The 26096-nt window shown below is 33.6% G+C and overlaps 1 protein-coding gene across 1 annotated transcript; it reads left to right on the forward strand.

Moving 5' to 3' along the window:
• Positions 1-18498: 18498 nt before the first annotated feature.
• LOC117240668 (kinectin-like) lies at positions 18499-24024 on the forward strand. Its single transcript, XM_033506699.1, has 9 exons — positions 18499-18732; positions 18817-18986; positions 19192-19382; positions 19620-20066; positions 20856-21077; positions 21385-21789; positions 22819-23135; positions 23436-23546; positions 23710-24024. Exons 1-9 carry the CDS (start codon positions 18499-18501, stop codon positions 24022-24024), a joined length of 2412 nt encoding a protein of 803 aa, XP_033362590.1.
• The last annotated feature ends 2072 nt before the right edge of the window (positions 24025-26096 follow it).

The following is a 26096-nucleotide window of genomic DNA, read 5'->3' on the forward strand; positions in this document are numbered from 1 at the left end:
CAACTTAGATGCTACCAGATATCGATTCTCGCATCCAACCATTTCGTAATAAACGTAGATCATCCACGAAATTTCTCAATTGTCATCCGTTAATTTCGCGCAACTTTTGCTTTATTTTAGCTACGTGGGAACCTATTAGTGCGCAAATGTTACCCCGAAAATGTTACTCCTCTGTGCCAAATACCGTTCACGTGTATAATCAAAGTTGCATAAAGCCGCGTACAATTGCATCAGGAAATTTCTAATAATTTGCTCGTCTCGCAGGACGAAAACAGGCTCACGAAGGATCCCTCTGTCCTGGCTATCGAATGTACCGCAAGCACGTAGTTTCAAGTGTCCGTTCTCTAGAAAATTCGAAACAATTTATGGTCGATGGTCGAGTGAACGATGCAACGGTCGAGTCGGAAAGATGAGAAAGACAAATCGTCATAGTTCGAACAGACCGGGAAGCAGAAACGCACTTCCATGATCATTTGTATCGTTGCTCGATCTGTTGCTGCTCAATGACCGACCAAGCTGTTGATTTTTCTTTTTCTGCGATGCTACTATACTCTACACTCTATGCTTTATACCGTTCTTTTGCCCGCTATTTACCTTGTACGCGAACTTTTTATCGCTAGTGGATTGCAAAAATCCTTTTTTATCACGAATTTTACGTGACAATGCATAGGTCAAGGTGGACGTAAGACAAAGGAAGGTGTAGATAAATAAGACAGGGTGTATTTAAAAATAATAAGTTATTTATTACAGTTTATTTAATATGTATACAGGCTATTCGTATTATAGCAGCGATAGCTAGTGTTAAATTAACAATGACAGTTTCTATCGTAGTTAATATTATATTGGTTATTGGCCATGACGAAGGCGAATTTTGATAGCCCTGGTCGAGGTCGGTGGTCTGGATCTATAACAAATAATACTATATTAATATAGCAAAGAAATGTCGTAAATATCGATATCATTTGCAAGGCGATTCTTTTTGGGCATAGTGAAATTATGTTGATCAGTTTGTGGATATTAGGTTGAAATTAGATAATAAAGTTATAGATTTATCCGTTTTAAGGGATTGTTCAGGCGCCGTTAATTCACTGGATATGTCGCCCTGAAGCAGGATGTTTAAATTTTAGATCATATATTGTACTGATAGGAAGTATTTTATCGATACAATTATGAGTTCATTTGATTAAAATATCTAACGTAGTGTCTAGTCACCAAACGAATTAGTAGATCAGCCGTGAACAATGGCAGCAATTTGTATAATAACAAAGGATAAGCCAAATATAGCAGAATGACTCATCGGCTAGCGGGAGGTTGTGTCTAATTATCAAGAGCGAAAGAAATATGAAAGATCCTAGTTTGTAGGACTTATTGACAATCAATGTCAACAATTTTTTCGTTTGGTCCATAGAATGTTTTGAGTGGGCTGTATTTCGACACACGACAAAATTGATAACGTAAATAAATCTTATATATTTGTTTCAAGAAATGATAGCTTGTTTGTGAGCGGTATCTTTAGACAGGTTGTTGAAAACTGGATGTTAATTCGGATTTTATATTTTCAATAACTTCGCATGAGTATTTTAGTCAAATCTAGTACGAATCGAACAGGTGAAAACAATCTATACGGCGTTCGTGCTGAGGTGGTATGGTGATAGGTGCGTAAGGAACTACTCTTGGTGTTTTTAACGAACAATAGTTTATTTAGAACTAATCAACAATCAGAGTTAACAATTAACAATTAACAATTAACAATTACACTTAACAGACAACTGGTAACAACTAACAAATAACGATAGACACTGAGAGATCATTCGACGCGTTGCTATGCAAATAGTACCGAGGAGTTACACATTTAATGGCGCAAGACAGACTGACTCTGCTTTTGTTTCGGATCGCGCAGATTCTTCCCTTCGTAGCCCATCGATATCCCCCACTAGCGTGCATTCATTAGATGTGCCGCCAGTGCTGGCACGTGTATGCTCTTCCGAGAATTCGGCGGAAAGAGTGTGAAGATATCGATGGTACATTGGGCACGTCGGTGTTGCGCTTTGGCGGCGTCGCGCTTTGCATCCGGAGCCGTTGAAAAGTTCCGTGGCCCGTGCCGCCACAGTGCTTGGCAGGTTTTTATTTTGTTTACCTAGTGGATCGGTATGATAGAGTTCGAGACATGTGGAAAGTACGGCTTCCAGGCAAGCAGGGGCTGATTCAGCGCATTAAAATAAGAAGAAAATTTCGTATAAACGTTTTCGAGTAGACGCTTGCTTTGTCACAGTACTTTCTTACCTATCTTTAGAGAAATTACTCGAATCGACCAGTTCCAGTTTCTACGGAAACAAGAATGCGTCGCTTCATAGATCGTCCATCTTGTTCGAACAGCTTACACGAATTTGTCGAAAATTTTGATCGTCACGTCAACTAACGTTTTACAAGTAAGAGATTTTAAACGTCCCCGTATTTAATAATCGAACGGATTCGGATCCGAAGAGCGTATTGGTCCGGAAATAAGGCCGGCACGATTTATCTATTTTCCAAGAAATCGTTCATCTGTGTAATGTTTAGCATCGCAAAATAAGCTATAAGCGGAACGTAAGGTCATATTAGGCATATTATGTTATATAAAATTTTCTTCTTATTTCAGTATTCAGAATCAACCTCTGCCATATTTTCCACGTGTTCTGATTCACCTTGTATAATATATAAGAATGATAATTGCAAATATATTTGTATAATAACTCTATGATAAGCGCTTAATAATACATACAGTGAACTTGTACAGAGTAACGTTTGCTGACTGTCGGAGGCACATTGTTGCTGTCTCTGCAAAGACAAGTGCCCATTTCTTGTCGAAGAACTCCAGTCAATTCTAGCGTTTCACCCACATAAGTTTTCAACGCTGAAACATGAAAATATATAGTCGTTATTTTTTTAGCTTTGCCTCTATTTGATCTTCATCTTATCTGCTTACGCGCTTAATAATAGAACTAGGTTTGGTCTACGTAAAAAGTAACTTCTTTTTATTAAGACTCATATTTATTAAGATTTAATAAGATACAATTTATTAAGATACATGTAACGAAAGGCAGGAAGTAGTAACATTTTACGTGAATTTGCATGGATCGAATATGCTGATGTGCTTACGAATAAGAGAGTATTGATCGATAATTATTAAAGCCAATTGTTTGTGACATGGAAATAAGCAAAAGTCATTTTTAAGTTTAAAGATCTTTAGTTTAGTATTGAAATGTGTTTAATGTATTTTAGCAAAAGTAGATAAAATAGGAATATTAAAAAGTTGTGTTTTGAAGACAAAATTTGACAAAAATGATGCATATACAAATGCTATCTGTGGTCATTAATATATTTTTTCGTTATCAACAGAACATTTTCCCTTGATTTTATTGACATATTGGATTAATCACTTCTTTAAGTTACTCCTTGTTGAAACAACATCAAAATCGTATATTGTTTCATGCTAAAAAATCTACTAAATCCATTGACAGTGAAACGATATTTCGTATACGGTTCTTACAAGAATTATTATTATTTAAGACTTAGGAAAACGTATATACAGTAGCCACGCACACTGTGCGTATTTCTGGCGCGCGTTTCCGTTCAGTGACAGTACTTCGGCTGACTGGATTGCCGAAGCGAAAGGGTTAAAAAAATACGATAAAATCACATGTAGCTCTCTATTTGTCTAGTCGCTTTTGTAGCAATATCACTATGTCCTCTGACATACTTGAGGTTTCTTACAATTCACAAATTAAATGAACAACTGTGCAAGCGAAATCGCTGCTGTAGGATCCCCGCTTCTGTAGAATCAGTCGTATGGATTTCAAAATTTAGTGTGTCGCCGGGATTAGCGTTATCCAAAGTACGCCACAGGAATAGAACATAATGATATTTCTCAAAATTTGTTATTGCTGGTATGATATTGCTGAAATACAAGGCTGCAGTTTCTTAATGTCGTCAAAACATTCAGTTCTTTTTTGGTCAGTCACTTTTCGCGTGTGTCACGACCGGCATACTTCAAATCCGACGGACTGACGATAGAGATAAAGATGTGGCGGCACCCGGCGACAATGTATATCGCTGATGTGCCTAATGAACCATCAACATCCCAACGGTCCTTCCACCGAAGGTTCTAGAAGAAAGAGCACGTGGCAACGATCGCGGACGCCTAGCAAATGCATGGACGGTGGGGATGCTGAGGGATGACAAAAGAAAGTAATCGGATCCGATCGAAAGTAAAATCATAAGAGTCAGTCTTAGAAAGTCACGCCTAGAGTTCGGAAGTAGATTGTAAAGTGTATTGATGTTAGAAAAAAAATAAAGTTTTCTTTTTTTATTTTTTTACCTCAAATTCCTTTTTTATTTTGTTATTTTACGTGACACGTGCTTTGTATTGCTCTGTCGAATTTGAAAGTTTCTATTACGATAGCGGATGGTGCGAAAGACGCAAGTTTCTAGTATTTTAGAGATGTCTGAACGTCAGCTGCGTGATTATGTAACAAAAAATGGAGATATCCATTGAAATATTTTAACACGCAAGAGATTTCATGTTAAGACAATACACGCAAAGTAAATACACACGAATATAATAGTATATCCCTTTCGATGTCATTCGATTTTTGTGTCATTCTTTTTTTCCCCGATATATTTGAGCGATTCGAGATAAACAGGATACACTTCTGAACAATTCCTCTCAAAAGTGGCAGGAATTAATATTTTTTTCTACTGAAAACAAATAACTCTGGAAATATTGAAAATGTAAAAGAATAGGAAGCTTAAAATCCGTTCACTTGTCGATGCAATGAGCAGAACAATACATATTTGCGATAATAAGAAGAATATCTCTAATGATACTGTAGTATCGGGGAGAAGGGCCCAAGAAACGTCGAGCTAACTACAGACAATGTCGCGAGAGCCGAGGCGCTGTCGGATCCATCAATGCATTACCGGGTCCTTCAAGTAAATAGCCTTGCCGAAAAGACCTACGTGACCCTGGCTACGAGCGTCTGCAGAACACGTGTGCGGTGGGCCTAGCAAAAGACAATAGAGTGCTACAACGGCCAGAGAGTCAGTCGAGAAGCAGAGTGCGAGTTGAGCGGATATGGAGTGTGAGTCGGCGTGCGACGATATTGTAGTCGGTCCTTTTGTTATTGAATATCACTTATTAAAATACACTAAACTTTGAACTCTACCATCATCACTTGTCCTTACTCTAGGAAACCAACAGTTACTACTTTTACTTTTAATACATCAAAAGGCAAATACTATAAAAAGATTCGACGCGCTCTTTGAATACAGCTGCTATCAAGATGTATAAACATTAGTACACATAATTAGCCTAGATCGTGTCGAAGTAGTAAGTACGTATGTACTTTTGACGAATTTTTAAATTCAAAATTCTTTTGAAATCACGTTTAAAATACAGTTATTCTTAGAATATGATTTAAAATATAATCTTCTTTTTACTTTTTGCGTAATTTATTACGTAAATCATTACTGAAGAAAGTTACTTTCCAGTTGTGTTACAAAGTAATCCACTTTGTACACAGGTATGTAATAAATTGCCAGAAACTCTGATGAGAACGAACTTTTTATTAAAAAAAGTGACATCTTTCATGTATGATTTCCTCTTCAATCTAATATTTGCTTGGTAGTAGTATATGAAATATTTTTGAGCTAAAAGTAAGTAATAAATATTCGGTAGGTTTATATGCGGAATGCATAAATAATTGTTATGAGTATTGAAAGTATTACATTTTTCTGTCTAAATCGTTTCGGTTCAATTTGGAAAATCTTATTCTGCGTGTGCAATTAATACCAGCAGCATGTCAACTCTAAAGTTTCATATCACGAAAAGAGTTTATGCAAAAGACGAATAAGAGTTAAGTTTGACATCGAGTAAAGAAAACCCAATTTGAAATTGATCTAACAGTGTTTTTCTAAATTATTTCTAAGTATTGTTCAATTTGTTCTTTTCTCAATATTGTTGGAATTAATTAACGCAGCGTCATATTTACGCTAATATCTGCTTGTTAAGCATAATTTTAATATATAATAACATGATCTATAACTCTTTACAATTTATATTTTATCATGGCATATGTTTTAGAATATTCTCCGGCTTCTTGTAATTTTTATTCATACCTATTCCACGTGTATCATGTTCTCTTTATTAACTTGAAACGTTTTACACGCACAGGTGTACGCGAGTACTATCAATTACACGTACATACAGAACTTCCTCAAGCTAATATTATCAACTCTAGAGCTATTAATAAATATTCATAAAGGGGATACTTCTTCACGACATGTAGTTTAATATTTTATTAACACATTGACTGCCACGCGTGTTTTCAAAAAAATCTGCGTCAGGCCACGCGTACAGCAGTACTAAGCGTTCTCTGCTAGGTGCTCCTATCGATATTTTAGTAATGCGAATCGCTCAAGTGGTGGTCTCACGAATGATCTTTCGTTTCGCTTGTTCGCTACATTAAAACCGCTAGCTGTTGTCGAATATAACGAAGGAAAGTGTGGTATAGATTATTCCGATCAAATGGTTTCTTATGCCACCACAATTAGAAAAGGAATCAAATGGTACAGAAAACTTGGCATTCAATTCCTTCTGGGAATTTCTGTTGTAAACGCTTTGACGGTTTACAAAATTGCAACAAGGAAAAATATAAATATTGGAATATTGTTATTCTATAAATTTATTATTATTATGTTATTTTTATTTATTATTATATTTTTTTTATTATTATTATATTATATTATTATTATTATTTATTATTTATTATTATATACTGTTATTTTATAAATTCAGAAAGATAGTTATATCCACTGTATATACTACGTACATATATGTATAAAATATATGATTTTTTAGGAATATCTCTCTACTTTAAACTGTTACTAGCAAAGATACTTTGCAAGTAGCATTCTTATATGTTGGATTACAAGCTATTTCAATTAGCCTTGTAGTGAATATACTGTACAATATTTGTAATTTTAGCGAATGTCGTGATATTGTTCTGTAGGAGTACCAAAACATAGTTATCTTCTATTAGCAAATAAAATTCTATTTTTGATGAAATTTAGTAAAAAATATTAAAGTATCCGAGGAACAATTTCTTTTGCCTGCAAAAGTCACTTTGAGCAGGTGAAATCGAATCCTCAAGATTTTGATAACTTGTGATGATCCGAGATACAGTAAAACTTTGCATCGCTCTATTGAAAAATATTTGTGCGCTAGGAATAAATCTCGAGTAAATAATGAGTTTACTATTTTAAAGATAAAACGTGTAACAGGCATTACATGTAAGAAATACAATGCGGGCAAAATAACAGCTCATTTAACATTTCTGTTAATTTCTAAATACATAGGATTTTTCACCAGATATTAGCGCTTTTATTGGAACAAACAAATGAAAATGAACAATTCCGTGTAACATATTTCGGAGCCATATTGATCTGATATGTCAAACATATACATTGATATTTCGAAAATTAAAAATTATTTTCTAGAGTTGACATGTTGTTTTTCAGGTAAGTAAAATTTTTTTTAATGTATACTATATCTAATTTATTAAGTGTAATTACCAGTTATTTGCCCCACTTTTATAATTTCCTTTGTATATTACATACATTATAATCTAAAACGTATTTGTTCAACGTATTTGTCGTCCAATACCGATGATTTAGTCATAGACCGAATTTCTTTTACCTGTAAGTTCAATATTTTGGCAACTGAGACTAAATTAGAAGGTGTCCGTTTAATTTTTCTTCTACCTTTTCCCATAGAAAAATGTCTGAAAGTCCAAAACAGAAAAGAGAGAAATGGTCAGAGGAGAACATGAATGGGGCTTCGAAGCTACTCCTCAAAAATAAAATGGCCCAAAGACAGGTCACTGAAGCTTTCAATGTTTCAAAAACGACGAATGTGAAGTCTGGGCACACGTCGAATGCGCAGATCAAGAAAATATTAAGTATTTTCCATACGATATATATAAAAATCAAATTTGAATAAGAATATGTATACTGACATCTAGAGGACTTTTTAAAACATTATTAACCATTTAGAGCAAAAGATCAAATAATTAAATAATTGATTGGTACTGGACGACAATTTTTCGTTTCCTACAAATTCCGACATTACTATTCTTGCACATTGTCAATTCGTCAATTCGTATTATTGAATTTCATAAAATTAATTTTCCTACTTTTATCAAGCTCCATTTGTGCTATAAAGTCACTTTGTAAATTTTCATTTTTACCAACTCTAGCACAAGGTACTGTGCGACTCTCCCCTGCATCTTATTTTGTATGTGAGTCGAAATCCAAATTATTCGATATTTTTCATACCAAACTACGATAAAGATTCTTAACAATTTCTGCAAGATTACCTATACTAGCATTTATGACGTTCCTGTCTCACAAGATCAATAACCAAGCCTTTTCCTCGATTCTTTTTCTCTGATGAAACGTTAAATAGTTTTCTTCCTTCTTTCTGTCCGGATGAATTTTATCTTTTTCGTAGGTCATTGATATCTGGTCGCTTTTTTAAATTACTTTTTCCGTAGTTTTCGTGTCACAATAAAGAGATTAAAAAATACTGGATCAAAATTCTTAATGCTTTTCTCACCCACTCCGTACTGTTATCTTTCTGTTCATGTTCAAAATAGCGAATAGAGGTACATATAGAGGCGAATACTTCTGTGTTTAGTCTATTGACACCCCCTCCCTCTCGCCCCTTGATGAGGTTGACTCGTGTTAGATTACAATATCAGTTTGCCTAACAATCAGAACTACATGGAATTTTGGGGATATACAGGCTGAGTCTTCAACAGCAAACCACCTGAATAATTCTTTCAATCTTTGAGACGCAGGGAAATGTTTGAAACAAAAGTTGTTTGGTTTCGAGGAGGCTATTACGCGATGGAAAAAGTTTTTCTCAGATGGACGCGTTTACGAGTTTTAAAGAACACTTTAATAGGCTTCGTTTTTTTTAAGTGTAGCCGTGTAGTTTTGAATACCTATTTGTCCCATTGTTGCTCTTTTGAAGACGGATTTAAATATCGCGATCATTTAAGGTCACTCAAGGTCATAAAACGTAGTAAAATAGTCCAATCGAACGTAATGTTTCAATATTCCGAAACAAAGGAAAATGGATTTACCATTTTCAAGATAAGCGGCCCGTTTATAAAACACCATTAAACTAGGAGACGCAATCAATTGGAGAAAAGATAAATTTTCTGTGACTACTTATCGTACTCGAATTCGACTCTACATCTTCGTTACTTTGTCGAAATTGCTATATACAATAATTATTAATTATGAATAACGAAAGAAATCCTTAACCGAAAAATACTTCGTTATTCAGTATTCGTTGTTTAATATAATTATAAAACACCAATCAATAATAACACAGGTACTTCACAGTGGGATATTTGAATTATTCATCTAATATAAAGAATAAGAATTTTGGAACAAAAATTAAACGGTTAGCACAAACATTCGATAATTGCACGAAAAAGTCCTCTACGTAGTTACACAGCCGTCGTGTCCACTTTGAGAAGGACAGATTTCCCTGAGGTATCGCGGAAATTTGGCGGTCCATTGCGATCAAGCAGTGTAACATGATCCAATATTATCAGTTATCGTTGAGACAATGTATCCGAGTAATCATTCAAAACTGAAAATTGCCTTCTTTTAGGCTTTTTAAAATTAAATTTCCACTAACGCATTTGTAGGATTTCCCCGACTAAAATAAGATCAAACATGATATAATATGAATAATATTTAATTACCAATTATTAAGTAAGCAAATATGTTCCAAATTTTATCGTGTTTGGTGTCATTTTAACCAGTAAAACGCAAGAAACATATTAGCAAAAATTTCATTGATCAAAAATCGCAAATAAGAATCTTTCAATTTATCGCCAGCCTTTAACGAGGCTCTCTTTCTCTTTCATTCGCGTTGTCAATTTTGAGGAATAGAGTCGTTCCTACGTCTCCATAATTGTAACGTTTCAGTCCCGATTTTTGTGCAATTATCGAATGTAATTATTGAAATTGTATACACGATATATTACAAACATTGAATCGAATCTTCTTCTGCAAAACGTTATCGAACACGAAAAAACGAACACGAATAATCGAATCGAAAATGACTAAACGATCGGCTGTTGGATAAGTGTTTACTAAGAATCTGACTAAGTACACTCTCTTAAATGCAAATGACTCATTGAACTTTTTGATATTAACTTTTTAATGAACGGCAATCCTCGAATAAAATCTTACTCAAACTGATAACATTAACAAAATATTTAAAAAATGTCAAAATTGGCGGTATCTCCTTTTTTTGTAAATATTTACCGGCTATTGAATCCATTGATTCTCGATTGCCTTATCTGTTTGCTTGTGTATATCTTTTATATATACATAGATGGATACACAAATAAGTTTCGTCTATGGCGAGATCAATTTAGCCACCTGAGTAACCAGCTATCTTTCGAATCAACAGATACAATACCGATACAATGATACGACATGCGATGTACATACTCGAAACGTTACAGATTGAATCAATGAATTAATGAATTAATGAAGAGTAGCTGCTAATCATTGGTAGGATACACGCTTGTTAAAGATCGAAGATGTCCCTGAATTAATTAGCTTTGAAATTAAAAGGTTAGGTATGTGGGAGATTTTGCGTTTGAGGAAAATTATTCGAAGATAGCAATATGGTTGATGATACGGAAGTGTAGGGGTAATAGGGTGAATGCAACGAGCAATGTATAATAAACAATTGATAATTGGTAATAATGTATAAATAATTCGTAACGATTAAGAATAGAAGCAGATAGTAATATTTAATTAGAACCCATGTTTTTTGTTTCAACTTCCAATTTATGTTCCTTTGATAACAGAAACTAAAATAGAATTGATTATAATAAATTTTGAATATAGAGAGTGAAAATTGAAATGGTTTATCAATTGGGCTGATTTCAAACTAATCTCGTAAAAAAGTTGTAAAGAGGGGAAATATAGCTTTAAGAAATACGCAATTAGTCGAGTGTTTACGGTACATGCCAATAACAAGACAAGCTTTTAACTTTTGGAGAAGTCGACTGTAACAAAAATATATTATATTATATTGTACTATATATTTTATTATATTATATATTATAGCTATAATTTTAGCAGATACTGTTTATCTATTTCGTTTTGCGTATATTAACGTCCTCATGGTGTATCGTATAGTAATTAATGCATCAGATTATATACATATTGGTGTTTGTAGGTAACACGTTATACAGAGTGGAGAAGCAGCATCAAATTGTCACGATTGCAAAATAAAATGAGTGAACGGCTGGTGAACGAGCAAAATACTCGTACAATAACAAGTGAATGTAAAGGGAGCTCTAAATTCCAAGAAATTCCATTTTATCAGCCGAACAAAATGTATAATCTGATAATGTTTTGAGGATAGTAAGTTAGGCAGGCGAAAAAAACAGGTGTTAACGATCAAGTATAACAGATACACAGTAGTAAATATTCAACAATTTTTCAACCGTACTGTATTTATACACAAATCTGCGTACTTTGTATCAAAGTTTCTGTTGAAAATGACAACGTGAGTTCGTGCTCGCCATCCATATGCAGATGCGTTAGTGATAAGAAATAGTAACTAGAGGATGATGCTAGTTACAATCGATAGATTTAATCGATAGGCTTAAGATGCTTTTTTGTTTTTATCCCTAGTTTTTGTAAGCGTGTGCAATAAAGCCTTTTTTTGGCTCAGAACGGTGTAATAGATTTATCCATTCAATAAAATAATAACTACTCTGATCTTACCTCTGAGTATAGAAATAACAACAGTTCGATACATATATTTTTATGTACAGCATGTATAAAAAGTGTCAGGGCGTATAAGTGTCCACTAGCGTGATTTCGGAGGATCGGAGCCTCTGGATCTATTGATTCATGCAAAATTTTGTAAAAATTGACGTTTGCTGGCACTGTATGCTACTTAGCACGAGGATCAAATGGAACTTTACTGGGAAAGTATATTTGGATACCATGATGTGCAAGATATTATTCTTGTATATGTAGGATTTGTATACATTTTAATCAATTTACTTTTTTTAATCAATTTAATCCTCATTTTATCAATAAATCCAATTATTTTGCCATCTATCTCTATTACCGACTATCGAATTGTTTGTTGTTCCAAAAATGTGTTGCGCGCAATACTGGGCACTATTAAATAAATTTTCATTTAAATAATTGTTTAAATGTTAAAAGACAGAAATAAATTATTTGCAATTTCAACAAGTTTAAATATATTATTTAAAATAATGAGATTAATTGTTATTAACAAATTTTATTTTCTATTTATTCTAAAAGAAAGCTAATAAAATCAGAATCTTTGTTTGAAAGTCTTTTTTCACGCAGTAGATAATTCTGTAATAATGTGAAATCACGCTGATTGCTCCATTCTGTTTATCACGGGCTATCCCACCTGCTAACGAAAACTTGTTGTTTTCTCGTTGATGTCACATTGCTTACTTTCTACCTGACTGCGAAATATAAACTTGTTGCGAATAATCTCGATGTAAGACTCAATGAAATTTCAACGTCATTTCTCCAGAAAACGGTTCAATTGCGACTCATAGCTTATTTTGAAAAGTTGGCAAGTTGGTCCTCGCGATGAGTAGACGTTTGTAAAACTGTATCATCCAGAGTTGTAGAATTAGAGTGGCCCGGTCAAATAAGTGTATTTTTTATATACTCTGTACATATACAGGCTTTTCCAGAATAATTCCATACCGCCAGACAGGATAAGACGTCAAACAAGAAAAAAAAACATTTTTCATTTTTCCAGCTTATTTTTGCGCGTAAACTTTTTTTATTTAAAGCTAAAGTTTGAAATAGTTGTAGATACTCTGTCACACTGAACGTACTTCATTGTAAGCTAGCTCAAGCAGAAACAAAGCCTTATACAAGAAAACTTCATCCTCTTCCTTTGACTTACTTTTGCATACAGAAAAATCTGCAGTCTAAGTGTGCTATCCTGAGATTCCTTGATTATACATATCTTTTCTAAATTTTTCGTTTCTGTTAACAAAACTTCCATAAATGATAAAGTGCAGGTATTCCTAAAGGAAGAAAATGTAAAGAAACTAAAATTAACGCCCAAACACCCAAAATTTCAACATTAACCCGCCATATATATATTGTTAAATATGTAAATTCGCACGTTCGTGAGGAGACGCGATCTCAAGGAAGCGCGCCAACGGGAGTCGTAAATTCCCGTTGCAATTGATTAATCGACGCCACGAATCGTTCGATCCCTTATTTCTTGTGGGATAATAAGGGTAGTTAAATTGACGATAACGCTGCTATTAACAGGTTATTATATATGTCGGAGATGAAAGGAAAACCGGAGCCTTCCCTTTGCAATTTTGAGGATGCCTTCTAATGCTTTAGCCTAGATTTTATCATAACTGTAATTAAGCAATTGTCATTTGTAATTGTTTGACATTTGTGAAAGCGAAAGTGGGTTCGAGGTGACAACTGGTCGCCGAACGTAGCCAGGGTCACGGGATAATCGTTTTCCCTGACGAAGGTGTGGATCGGTTGTATTGTTCTCCCTAGAAATCACATAGAATTGTACTTTAGAGATGCTGATATAATGGGACACACGTTGTATTAGGAATCAATCTCCAGACAGAAACAGGTCGTCCCATATAACGTAATACGTTATACCGTCATACCATATAACGTATTACGTTATAACGTTATAACGTTATACCATATAACGTAATACGTTATAACGTTATCCCATAAAACGTAATACGTTATAACGTCATACCATTTAACGTAATACGTTATAAAGTTATATCATGTAAAGTAATACGTTATAACGTTATACCATATATCGTTACATATGTCACGACCGGCATACTTCAAGTCCGATGGACTGACGATAGAGATAAAGCACTCGGCGACAATGTATATCGCTGATGTGCCTAATGAACCATCAACATCCCAACGGTCCTTCCACCGAAGGTTCTAGAAGATAAAGCACGTGGCAACGATCGCGGACGCCTAGCAAATGCATGGACGGTGGGGATGTTGAGGAATGACAAAAGAAAGTAATCGGATCCGATCGAAAGTAAAATCATAAGAGTCAGTCTTAGAAAGTCACGCCTAGAGTTCGGAAGTAGATTGTAAAGTGTATTGATGTTAGAAAAAAAATAAAGTTTTCTTTTTTTATTTTTTACCTCAAATTCCTTTTTTATTTTGTTATTTTACGTGACACATACATCGACACTCTGTGTTACCACAGATTTTATACGAAATAGTGAAATTGGAAATTGAATACTGTATTCAGAGTTAAAATATAATGCTATATGGGAATGAAATAGCACTTCAAAGACTTGATAGATTTCGTTAATAAAATAAAGCAAAATAAATCTTTAATTCACTCACTACGAATTTATGGTATTGATTAAAATCAATGAATGTAGAGTTACTTCCGATTAAGGGTACAAGTGTTATAAATTAAGAGCATAATTACATTGAATTAATGGGAAAATGTTGTTATAAATTATTGGTATAACTGTTAAGAATTAATGATGTAATTGTTTTAGATTAATGGCTTAAATGTTATAAATTAATGGCTTAGAAGGTATAAATGAATAGCTTAAATGTTATAAATTAATAGTTTAAATGTATAAAATAACAGTTTAAATGTTGTACATTATTGGCTTAAATGTTGAAAGTTAATAGCTTAAATGTTATAAATTAATGGCTTAAATGTTATAAATTAATAGTTTAAATGTTATAAATTAATGGCTTAAATGTATAAAATAATAGTTCAAATATTGTAAATTAATGGCTAAGATGTTGTAAATTAATAGCCTAAATGTTATAAATTAATAACTTAAATGTATAAAATAACAGTTCAAATGTTGTAAATTAATGGCTTAGATGTTGTAAATTAATAACTTAAATGTTATAAATTAATAGCTTAAATATTATAAATTAATTTCTCAAGTATTGTAAATTAATGGCTTAGACGTTATAAACTACTAGTTACAATGTTGTTATTTGATATTTTTTTTATTTACCTTATATTTAAATTCTTCTTGGATGTTCACTGTCCGGAATTTCAGGCACGAAAGAGGTCGCGCGCGACTTCCGCGTTCCTTATATATCTTGACAAGGTGTCGAGATGTCAATCAAACGTTAACGATCTCTTGACATAGCAAAGGAGGGGTTTTCCATTGTAACAAAATCAAATTGAACAATTTCTTAATTTTTATCGTAAATTGGCGCCTTCGACGATTTAATACGGTATCCATTTTTATCATTTTAATAGTTTCTACAAACTAAGACTAAATTCACACCTCCTTGATACTAGTTTTCGACTATCAATTAGTTTGAACAAAAGGGAAAAGAGCCTAACGGCAGTCGATGACGTTACTGTGAAATATGTTATGGTATTTAAATAATCAGCCAGATAAAATTCATATTAATCCTTATATTATATTATCGATATTCGTTCATTTACTCGTGCTAATTACAAAATAAAATGTTCTCTTTTCTTGAATAACACCTACATCACCGTCTGCGATATTTAAATTTCTTATTTAATGCTTATTTAAAAGTCAGGTACCCTTTTAATTCCTCTCAAGTTAAACGAGTAAATTTACTCGTTATAGTTGTAACATAAAATGGCTATTTTCTTCAATACCACTTGCATCGCTGTACGTGATACAAATATTAATTATGTATCGAATAATATGTACCAATTGGCTGTAATCGCGGTTAGGTATTTCTTCGTTTGATCTATCAAGAGATCTATTAGGCTATTAGCGAAACACTTATTGATTCCTCAAAGATGTATCTTAACTTAAATCTTAAAGATTAACTAAATGATTATATTTGATTAGTATTCGACGGTGTCTATCATATTCAGCCATCTTCTTTTATAATTGATACTGCTCGGATCAATTATTTTATAATAAATTGCAGATTATGCCACGGTATATTATAAGATATTTGTCTATAGCTCTTTTTTTCTAATTCATTGATTTTATTATTAGTCTCGCTGGTTTTTCCTGTGAGTATCTGCTGTACGTACATTGGAAATACATAATGGATACGTACATTATATATATATTTTAAAATATAAAAATAAAAAATTAACAATACTATTATAAATATTGCTATTATAATTAATTAATAATAATTTAATTAGATAATTAAATTAAAATAATTTATAAATATTTAACGTAATAAAATAAAATTTTTTAATAAAATTGATAAAAATTGAATTATCTTGTATATAAGTATATATTAATATATAATTATTAATTTTAAATATATTAATTTTAAAATCTTTATACATACATTTAATTTTATAAAAAAATTAAAATATAAATATAAATATTTTAACTTTAAATTGAAAAAAATGTATTATATATAATTAAATGTTTATATATAAAAATTAATATAAATTATAAATATTTTATTATCTTGAGATATATAATTAAATTATTATTAATAATAGGTAATATTAATTTATAATTACTTATTTATTTATATATATATATATACGTCGGGTTTACATCAGAATTAGGGTTAGGGGCGTGAAACGAATCTTCGTTTGGGTTACACGTTGTCGTTATGCAATAGAGAAGACATTGACTAGTGCAAATACGATTACCATAGAACCGGACAAGTAACCGTGGTTATTAGATATTCGAGAGACTAATGACAATGATCCTAGGTTCAATAACGAATCCGCGGACAACGGACAACTTTTTCGTTACCGATAACCATGGTGAAAACTCTTTTGGATTACTTTCAGCCATTGTCAATCTTATTGTCAATACTACATGCTTGAAGTAGAAGGAGGGGTACAGAGAAAAAGACTTTTTCTCAGCAAATATAATCGTTACTCAATTATTTTGTTCAACAGTTTTACAAATCTCCCAAAAATAAACGAGAATACGAAAATACACTGAATATCGTGTGTATGGTTATTTATAAAATCCCCTTGAAATAGTTGCGATCGCGGATCACATAAACAAACGAACCTGTCATTCTACAGAGTATCTTTTTCGGTGAAATTATGCAAACGTAAATGTAACTTCGGTAGAACTCCTCGAGAACTTGTAAGCTTATATCACTCTGACCCAACCAGTCCACTCTAAAGTGTATAATTTATAAAGGGGGATTATATTAATACGCGGAGGATGTGGTAGGTGGTAAGTTTTGCATATGAATGTTCGTTGATATAACGAATGGTTAAATGGAGGTTTTCATGAATGTGATAAGGACTAGATCGAATGTTTTAACACTTATAACTAGAATGCGTATTTTTATACAAGTTTGTAGTTTTACGAACATAATCAAAGAAATAAAATTTTAATCGAGATTTGTTTTTTTATATACGTATATTTTAGCGCATTTTATGCATTTTGCGCCATTTGCGTACTTTTCAATTTCGCACGAATAAAATAAAGATCAGCAATATAATTATAACGCTTCTTAAAAATGTGAAAAATCCTGGTTTCCTAAAAGCTTGCAATTGATTTCAGAAAAATTTTTATGAACTCTACCAGATAAATTATGGTAACTCTGAAAACAAAATTTCACGATAAAATGATTTCCGAGCAAAATACACATAAAAGATGATTTAGACGTGTTTGAACGTGTTCGTTTTCTTTTTTAATAGCGATGTGTTCTTACCCTCTGCCACACGAAGACGTTATGGACCATTGCGCATCCACAAAACACGATGCCAAGGCCTATGAAAATCGACGTAACGATTGCCGGTGTGACACCAATTACCTCTCAGAGAAAAGACATCGACTCCCGACTGTCGGACGCCAACGCCGCGACGCATCTTAGTCCCCATCAGAGATAAGGCCCCAACACCGACTTTCGGACTCCTTGGAATCCACACCAAACCCCCCAACATCCCCAAGGTGTATATAAGCCGAGACTTCATCCAGCCCGGGGAGTTCTCGTTCTAGTTGCTGTTCTTGTACAACACCCCTTTCTCTGTTCAACGTTATTCTACTGTAAGTGCCAAAGTCATAATAAAGTTCGATAAAAGAGAATTAATAGTTGGGCTACGACTCAGCTTTCTTTTCTCTCGCAACCCAAGTACCAACTTTACATGACATTTTGGCGATCCGTGCCAGGATCCATCAACTTCAAGAAAACGAAATTACGCATTTCGGCATACGTGCATCATTGAAGATTGAGGGATCAGCGGACCTCTGCAGATCAGCTCACTTTGCGTGGAAACGACTTCTACGGAAAGCGGACTACGGTCATCACCAAAACTGAAACTGGTCACGAAAAGAAGAATATTCAGGCAAAGAACTGGATTCTTTTAAATATTATCGTACTCGTCGCAATAGCTTCGCTAGTACAGACTCCAACAACAGTACAATAACCACTATGAGCAAAAAATCAGAAGACACATCTTCTGTTAGCCCTATGGCTACTGGTGTGGATCCAAGTATTCGGGCCATACTAGACGCCATGCAGAAGCAGAACGAAATCAAGTTAAGAAAACTGTTAAAGGAGACTATTAAAGCAGCGACTAGTCGGAGTTATCAGGGTAGTTTAGTTTCTAATAATTTGAACAAAAGCTTGGAGAAAACAGACGTTACTGTAGGAAATGAAGAAATGGTTTTGAAAGAATTTTCAAAAGAATTGCAGTCTAATGTAGAAAATTCTTATGAAAGGAAAGTATCAATTGACACCGCTTCACAGGATTATATTTTCATTAAAACAGACTTAATGTTTGATGTCAATAGCTCAACAGAATACCAGAAAGTGTCTGTGGAACGAAGGAAAGAAGATATTGCAGTATTGTATAATGATTTGTCACCATCTTCGTCACAAGATACTCAAAATTTACAAGAATGGTTTGACAAAAAAAAGTAAAAGTTTAGGAGAAGCAGAAAGAGATCATAACAAGAAGGATAATATTTCAATGAGAAATATTTTGGACGGCGATACAAATAAAGAAAACCAAATTGAAACGAAGGAATTAGAAGCAGTTAGTAAATCAACTGCTGAAAATGATACAAAATCAATAGACAACGTTGAACAAAATATATCATTAGAATCCATACAAAAAGCAAGAAATAATGCTTACAATAATGAACATTTGCTTATAGAAGAAGACCAAATGATGACAGCGAAAAATGCATGTGACACTACAGAATCAAAAACTTCAGCAGATCTTATGTCGAGAAATTTAGATGCTAATACACAAGAGAAGTCTTTAGAGAATAAAGATGACAAGAATCCATCTCCACCTATGTTAGATAGTAGTAAACGGAGCAGTCGTTATAATGTTGCTGCAAAGCCTGCTACTTCGCCAAAATTTGAAGAAATTGTTTATAATCAAACCAGACAATCAAACACAAATAAAATTTTGCGAAGCGCTTTAAAGACGAAATTAATCGAAGACAAGTGTGAAATAATTAATAAACAAAAGGCATCGGAAAATGTAGAAAATAAATTTGCCAAAGAAGAAAAAAGAGGTGTTAAACAAAAATCAATTTCAGATAGTGAAAACGAAACAACGGATACTCGTCAACGAAGGGAAGTTCTTTTAACGAACACAGCTAGTGATAGCGATAGGTATAAATCTGTAGAAAATGATAATGCAGTAACGGGTGTAATAGCAACTGATGAAGCGAAACATAGAGGCAGACCTAGGAGATGGGATAAAGTCGAAGTTAAAAAAGATGAAGATACAAGGAAGATCCTACAAAATGAGAAGGGTGGATTAAAAGAACAAAGAAAACTCGAAGAAGATACAAAAGAAGAAACTGCAGAGACAGAAGTCAATTCAAAAGGTATATTAAATAATAAGTGCGATTTACTTGATACCGAAAGAGCTATTGAAATTAATGATACGGTTCAAGATATTAAATTTACTGAAGGCAGAAGCCGCACTCAAAATGATATGGAAGATGTAGTAGAAGATTCACAAGAATTATCTAATAAAAGTAAGTTATCAGAAATAAGGATTGCACTTAACAAAATTGAATATACAAAAACTATTTTACGGAATAAAAAGAATTCATGAGAAAGAGAAAGAGGAGTAAGGAAAAAGAAGAAAATGTACAGACAGAAATTATTTCAAAAAATATATCAGATGATAAATGTGATTTCCTTTAGAAAAAAAAAAATATTATCCACAAACTACATTAGGAATTTATCTATTTTAGTGAGGAGAAAGAGAAAGGATAGAGGAGTTGATCAATAGACTGTGGATTTTGAAGCGTTTATGAAAAACTTACAATTTTAATAAAATATTCAATGTAAAGTCTTTGTTATAATATTCAAATAAATAGATGAAAAAAAACTGAATTTGCATAATTACTCATGGCTTATTGATCAATCATGCGACTCGTTCAGAGGTAACTCGAGTTGTAAAGGCGACAATTTATTTAAAATGGTATATCTGACGTACGATGCATTTGCTCATGTTAAACTATTTAAATAAGTATAAAAATCACGCGAAAAAAAATCTACTGAAAATAATGTTGAACTAGTTAATAATAATAAATCATATAGTGAAACACAAACTTTAAATCAAGATTTTAAGTTCAAAAAAAAAAAAAAAAAGAAAAAAAAGAAGAAAGAAGTTGATAAAATGACAGCAACATGTAGCAGCAGGCGAGAGAAAATAAGCCAAATTTCTAAAAGAAGAAACGATGCTCAAGAACTCGAAATTTCTCGAGTGGATATGCTAAAAAACGAATTTAATGAACAGTTGAAAGAACGTGAAACAGCAATAGAAGACTTACATCAAATGTTAAAGCATCAATCGGAAACTCATAAAGTTACCTTAAATGAAGCAAGTTTGAAAATAGGAGAACTCTCTGATAAAATTAAATGTTTTAAAGGAAAAGATAGACAGATACCGAAACGTAATGAATTACTCGAAGAAGAACAGAATAAATGGAGAAGTTTAGAAAAAATGATTACAGAAAAACTTGAAGAAGAAAAATCCCGTTAGGAAACAGCTGAACGCGAAGTGAGAAAGCTTTCCAAATATAACGAGCAACTTCTAAAAGATTATCAAGAAATCCATAAAAAAAAAGAGAGAGAAAGGAAATACGCTGAGGCTGTTCATCATAATCACAGGTAAAGAATTAAACATGTACCTCAACTGAAAGATAAAGTCAATCGACAGGATTTATATGCGAAGAACATAAGAACACAATATATAGAACAGCACAAGATGATCGAAAAATTGAGAGCAAAAGGAAAACGTGTGCATAATAAAGGTAAAGAGAACACATAATGTATCTCCACCAGGGGCGCATGATCCAAAATTAAATAATAAAATAAAAGGTTTTGTTACTGAAAAGTTAGAGAGATTTCATGACAACAAAAGCATTGCCTGTGCAGAGTGCAGTGTATCAATGTGCACTAAAAATGCAAGCAACGTGACGATTACTTTTAGAACACCACAAGCACTACGAAAACACAATCAAGACCAAACAAGATCAAGTTCAAAAGTGAAGTTACGCGAGCTTATTACTGCGAACGACCAAAAATTGAATTACGATCCCGAGCATCAACTCGCTGATCTTCAAGTAGAATGTTCCGACAAAGACAGGACGACACAAGAGTTCGAGAAGCATATAGAGGACATGAAGGAGGAAGTGCAAAAATTAGAATTGCAATTCGACGAGTTACAAAAAAAAAACACACACGCACGTAAAAAGAGTTCAATCTTTTGGAATACAAATTGAAGAACTAACAATAAAATTAGAAGAAATAACATAAGTCACAAATATGAAGTTGACTTGCTGGAACAAAAAAAAAAGGCCAAACTTAATTCATGTGTTAGTAATTCAATGGAGGAACGTGAAGCTGGAGCTAAAGATGCAAAAGAGATAAAATGTAGTTCTTGAACCACAAGGACAAATAATCTGCCCTTCAATGTGAACTAGACGAACTAAAGGGTGAATATGAAAAAGTGGGTGATTTTGGATATAAATATGAAGAAGAAACTAATAAATTGAAACTGGATTTTAGTAAAGTAAAAGATATGAACGAACAAAATAATTTTCTTAGAAAAGAACTGGAAAACGTCCAAAAACTTTCCAAAGATGTTAATAATCGCTTACTCGAGGCGAACCAAGAATTAAAAGATTCACATAGAAAACACACTCTTATTTGAAAATTGAAAAAAAAGAAAAAGAAACATCAGGAAGAATTAGGTGATATAATAAAACTTCATGATGAAGAAAAATATAAACTGATACAGCATTGGTGTTCTGTAGAATGTCAAACTGCCATAAAGGGTTACATTGATGGAAAAGTGCAGTAAATATTTAAATAACAATCCATGACTTCTTAAGTAATTGTAACAATCTTGATGTTTTACTATGGAACAACTACATGAAGTGCACAGTGACATTAATAAAGTAGAATCAGCGATAAAAGTAGATGTATCTTCTTCATTAATATCAGAATCAACGACTGATATTATAAAGAATGTGCATGATATTCCAGAAAATCAAAAAAAAAAATAAGTCACAGGAATGTACAGATAATACAATTCAAGATGGTTTAGTAGTAAATAAATGTGATGTAACAGATTTAAATAAAAACAAAAAAAAATTTTAAAGTAAGGAAAGTAGTGAGACAGAGAGCATAAAGAACGCTGCGATTAATGAAGTAGAACAAGAAATAATAAATAAGGATCCACAAATTGATGATCAATATAAAAAAAAAAAAAAGATGAGAAATTTCAAGAAAAGCAAGCAGAGAATACAACTGAGATTGGAGATCATTCAAGATATGCAGGTGACACATCTTTAGATAAAGAAAGTACGAACGATGTTGAAATATTTAATACAAATGAGGGTGAACAAAACATTGAGAAACACAACGTTTGTACAGTGTTAAATATAGATACAGTTAGTGTTACTAATGCTCAGTGTCAAGCATTAATTAAAACACTTGGTGAAACTTTTGATGATAAAGCCCAAACATTGCATATCACGGATACAGACACAGATTTGTCTAAACTAGTTGATAGTAGTTCAGAAGTAATGGTACTGACTGTAGAAACTACTATATATTAATGATATGAATGAAAGTACAGAAGAAAATATTGTTTTAACTGTACATGAAAAGGATGCTGTTGTAAATTCCAATGAAGAAAAAAAAATGTTTCTGCAGAACAAAAAGGAATGAAGAACGCTGAAATTGTAAATGAAGAATTTAATCCGATAGGTTAAGCACGAGAAAGTGATGGAACAATTATAGAAGTAATTTCAACAGAAATTGTGGCTCAAGAAGTTTCTGAAAATTGTAGCCAGAAATACAATTATGACATATTAAATCATACAAAGACAAGAAACGATTCTATAACTCCTATTACCTCAGGAGTAATTAGTGATCTAGAAACTGCAGATAACATTGATATTAAAGAAAAGAATAACAAGAAACAACAAATGGAAATGGCAAGATTGATCTTTTAATAGTTCACATAAAATTAATGTAGAAAAGAAAATTATTCATAATAAAATTGTCGTACTTATACATGTTGCTAATACAGAAGGAAGGAATAAATCTATAAGTGAAGCAGATAAAGTGCGCATAACTAACAAAAGAAGTGTCATTCAGGATATCTTTGATGATTGGGGCATTGAAAATGCAGAAGATGACAGTCAGTCGGTATCTAAAGCTCCAGATACTGTGGAAATTGAATTGAAAAGTTTACTAAATGACACAAAAACACGAACTATAGAGAAAAGCACAGTTGTACTGGTTGAAGAAGAAATTACATGCATGGAAAAAGAACCAGTTGTAGATGCTGAAAAGGCTTTAGAAGTTGCTAAACAAAACAAAGAAATGCAAGTATCAAAGGAACAACTGGATAACAATCAAACTATAAAGAAACAACAAGATAGTATAAAACCATTACTCAAAGACCACTAACCCATTCTATATCACAGGCTGTTAGAAAGTCTACAAAAGATTCAACACGTGATACTGCGGCATTTCGTCAAACTTAGCAAACTATCCCTATTAATCGTAGTCGAAATTTAACCAGCCAACAACCTTCACAGGTTGAAATAGCAAAAGCATATACCACGACGAAGAAGAACAAGTACAAGTCGAACCAGTCAGAGTCCAATTCCATCGCTCCATACTGAGGAAACACCAAGATTTTGGAGGACCAAAATCAATCTAAAGAGGGGGGTATGTGACATCAATCACATCTCAACCTACATCAGTGATAATACATCGACACCCGACCTTCGGACACTTTTGGACACATCACCACCTTATCATCATAGCATACACCAAGGCTGTGACGCACCTCCGTCCACATCAGAGATAGGATATGGACCCCCGACCTTCGGAAACTTTTCTACATCATAACCTACACCTAGCCCCTCAACATCCTAAAACCAAAACGTATATAAACCGAGACTTCACCCAGCTCGGGCAGTTCTTGTTCCTCTTCTAGTTGCTGTACTCATACAACCCCTATTCTCCGGTTCGGTGTTATTTTGTAAGTGTTTATAATAAAGTTTTATAAAGGAAAATAAGTAGTTGGGTTACGACTCAGCCTTCTGACTACCACCCAAGTACCAATTTTACGTGACAGGAGCCGCCTCGGACCTAAGACTGATAATATAGGACTTGGGTTAAGTAGTAGAAAGGTAGTCGCGATACACTGTGTGGTTTTTAATAGTTCTTATACACGGTGTGTACGCGAACCTTTCCCACCAAACTAGATTAAGAGTGGGGCCGCTCCACTGGGATACGTCGCAAGAGAGGGTAGGAGATCCGACCGGCCTTGGATACAGTGTCCGGCCGTCGGAGGGAGGAATCCGTCTTCGATGTCTCTGCCATGTACATAGCTTTGTTTCCCCCTCCTTCCATTGTGTCTAAGGCATGAGCCTGCTAGGTAAGCCTTACTGATGAGTCCACTAGCAGGCTCTGGACGAAACACACTTTTTTTCTTCTTTTTCTCCGTCTTCCTTCATATATCCGTGATAATTGTAGGCTGCTGGCTGTAGATGTCGCTTGCCGGGGTGTAGTACTGCTGTATTTCCTTCTTATTTAGATGTCGTGGAAGAAAAATCGGACTTTGGAAAAGTACGAGGCCGCCGGGATTTGAACCCGGGATCCGAACGTTTGTACTCTATGGCGCTAACCACTGCGCTGCCGTCGTCCGACACTAGTTGGTTTCGAGTGGTGAGATTTGCGTTCTCGTGTGCCGCCACGAGAGGAAATCTCAGTGTGGGTGTGCTTTCTGAACGAAGAACGCGGATTCGTTGTTCACACTTTTCGTTAGGAAAGTGAGGGTGCCCATTGATTATAGCCAACGTTAATGAATGAAAATAGGAGGGGGAAGCCTCCTACCAACGTGGCTCGTGGGTGACATTGTTTATTGGAAAAATAACTACCCGCTTTCTCCGTTATTTGTAAGAGTGCGCAATAAACCTAAGCATTGTTCTAAGGACCATCCATAAACCGAAAACACTTACAGGGTTAGAGATTCCGTCCAAGCTATTAAGATTACGTCAAAGGATTCAGTTTATAGTATATAGTATGTAGTAGATCAGTATATAGTATAAAGCTTCAGACGGCGCACGGACCATCGTACGCGCCGTAACATAGAGAGTTATAAGAATATACATAAAATATAATTAAACATCGCAAAAGTAACTTAATTAGAAATGACTAGAATGTATGATGTATAATATAATGAATTCAAATTGTCTAAAAAATATTACAAATTTATAGAGATTTTACTATAAAATGCTTTTAACAGAAGCTGATATAGTTATATAGCATTTTCAAGCATTTACGAACATTAATGTACGAATTTGAAATTAGCAATATTGAAGCGCGGTACTCGGAAAGACGAATGTACATGGATAATTGTATGCACCAATCAACGATACGGTTATAATTGCATGCTTGATAGAAAAATATCATCGTAAAATTGATATGATTTCATGGAAACGCGTCTAACTTGGTATCTCGAAAGTATC

Source organism: Bombus vosnesenskii, unplaced genomic scaffold (assembly GCF_011952255.1).
Source record: "Bombus vosnesenskii isolate JDL3184/JDL3185 unplaced genomic scaffold, Bvos_JDL3184-5_v1.1 scf7180000014831, whole genome shotgun sequence".
NCBI classification, from domain to species: Eukaryota; Metazoa; Arthropoda; class Insecta; order Hymenoptera; family Apidae; genus Bombus; species Bombus vosnesenskii.

Excerpts from the sequence above, each read along its gene's own strand:
- LOC117240668 (XM_033506699.1), top strand. The coding sequence starts at position 18,499 with ATGAGCAAAAAATCAGAAGACACATCTTCTGTTAGCCCTATGGCTACT. Across the intron at positions 18,733-18,816 it reads CTGTAGGAAATGAAGAAATG|GATTATATTTTCATTAAAAC; the intron begins GTTTTGAAAGAA and ends ACCGCTTCACAG. Across the intron at positions 19,383-19,619 it reads TCCACCTATGTTAGATAGTA|ATAGTGAAAACGAAACAACG; the intron begins GTAAACGGAGCA and ends AATCAATTTCAG.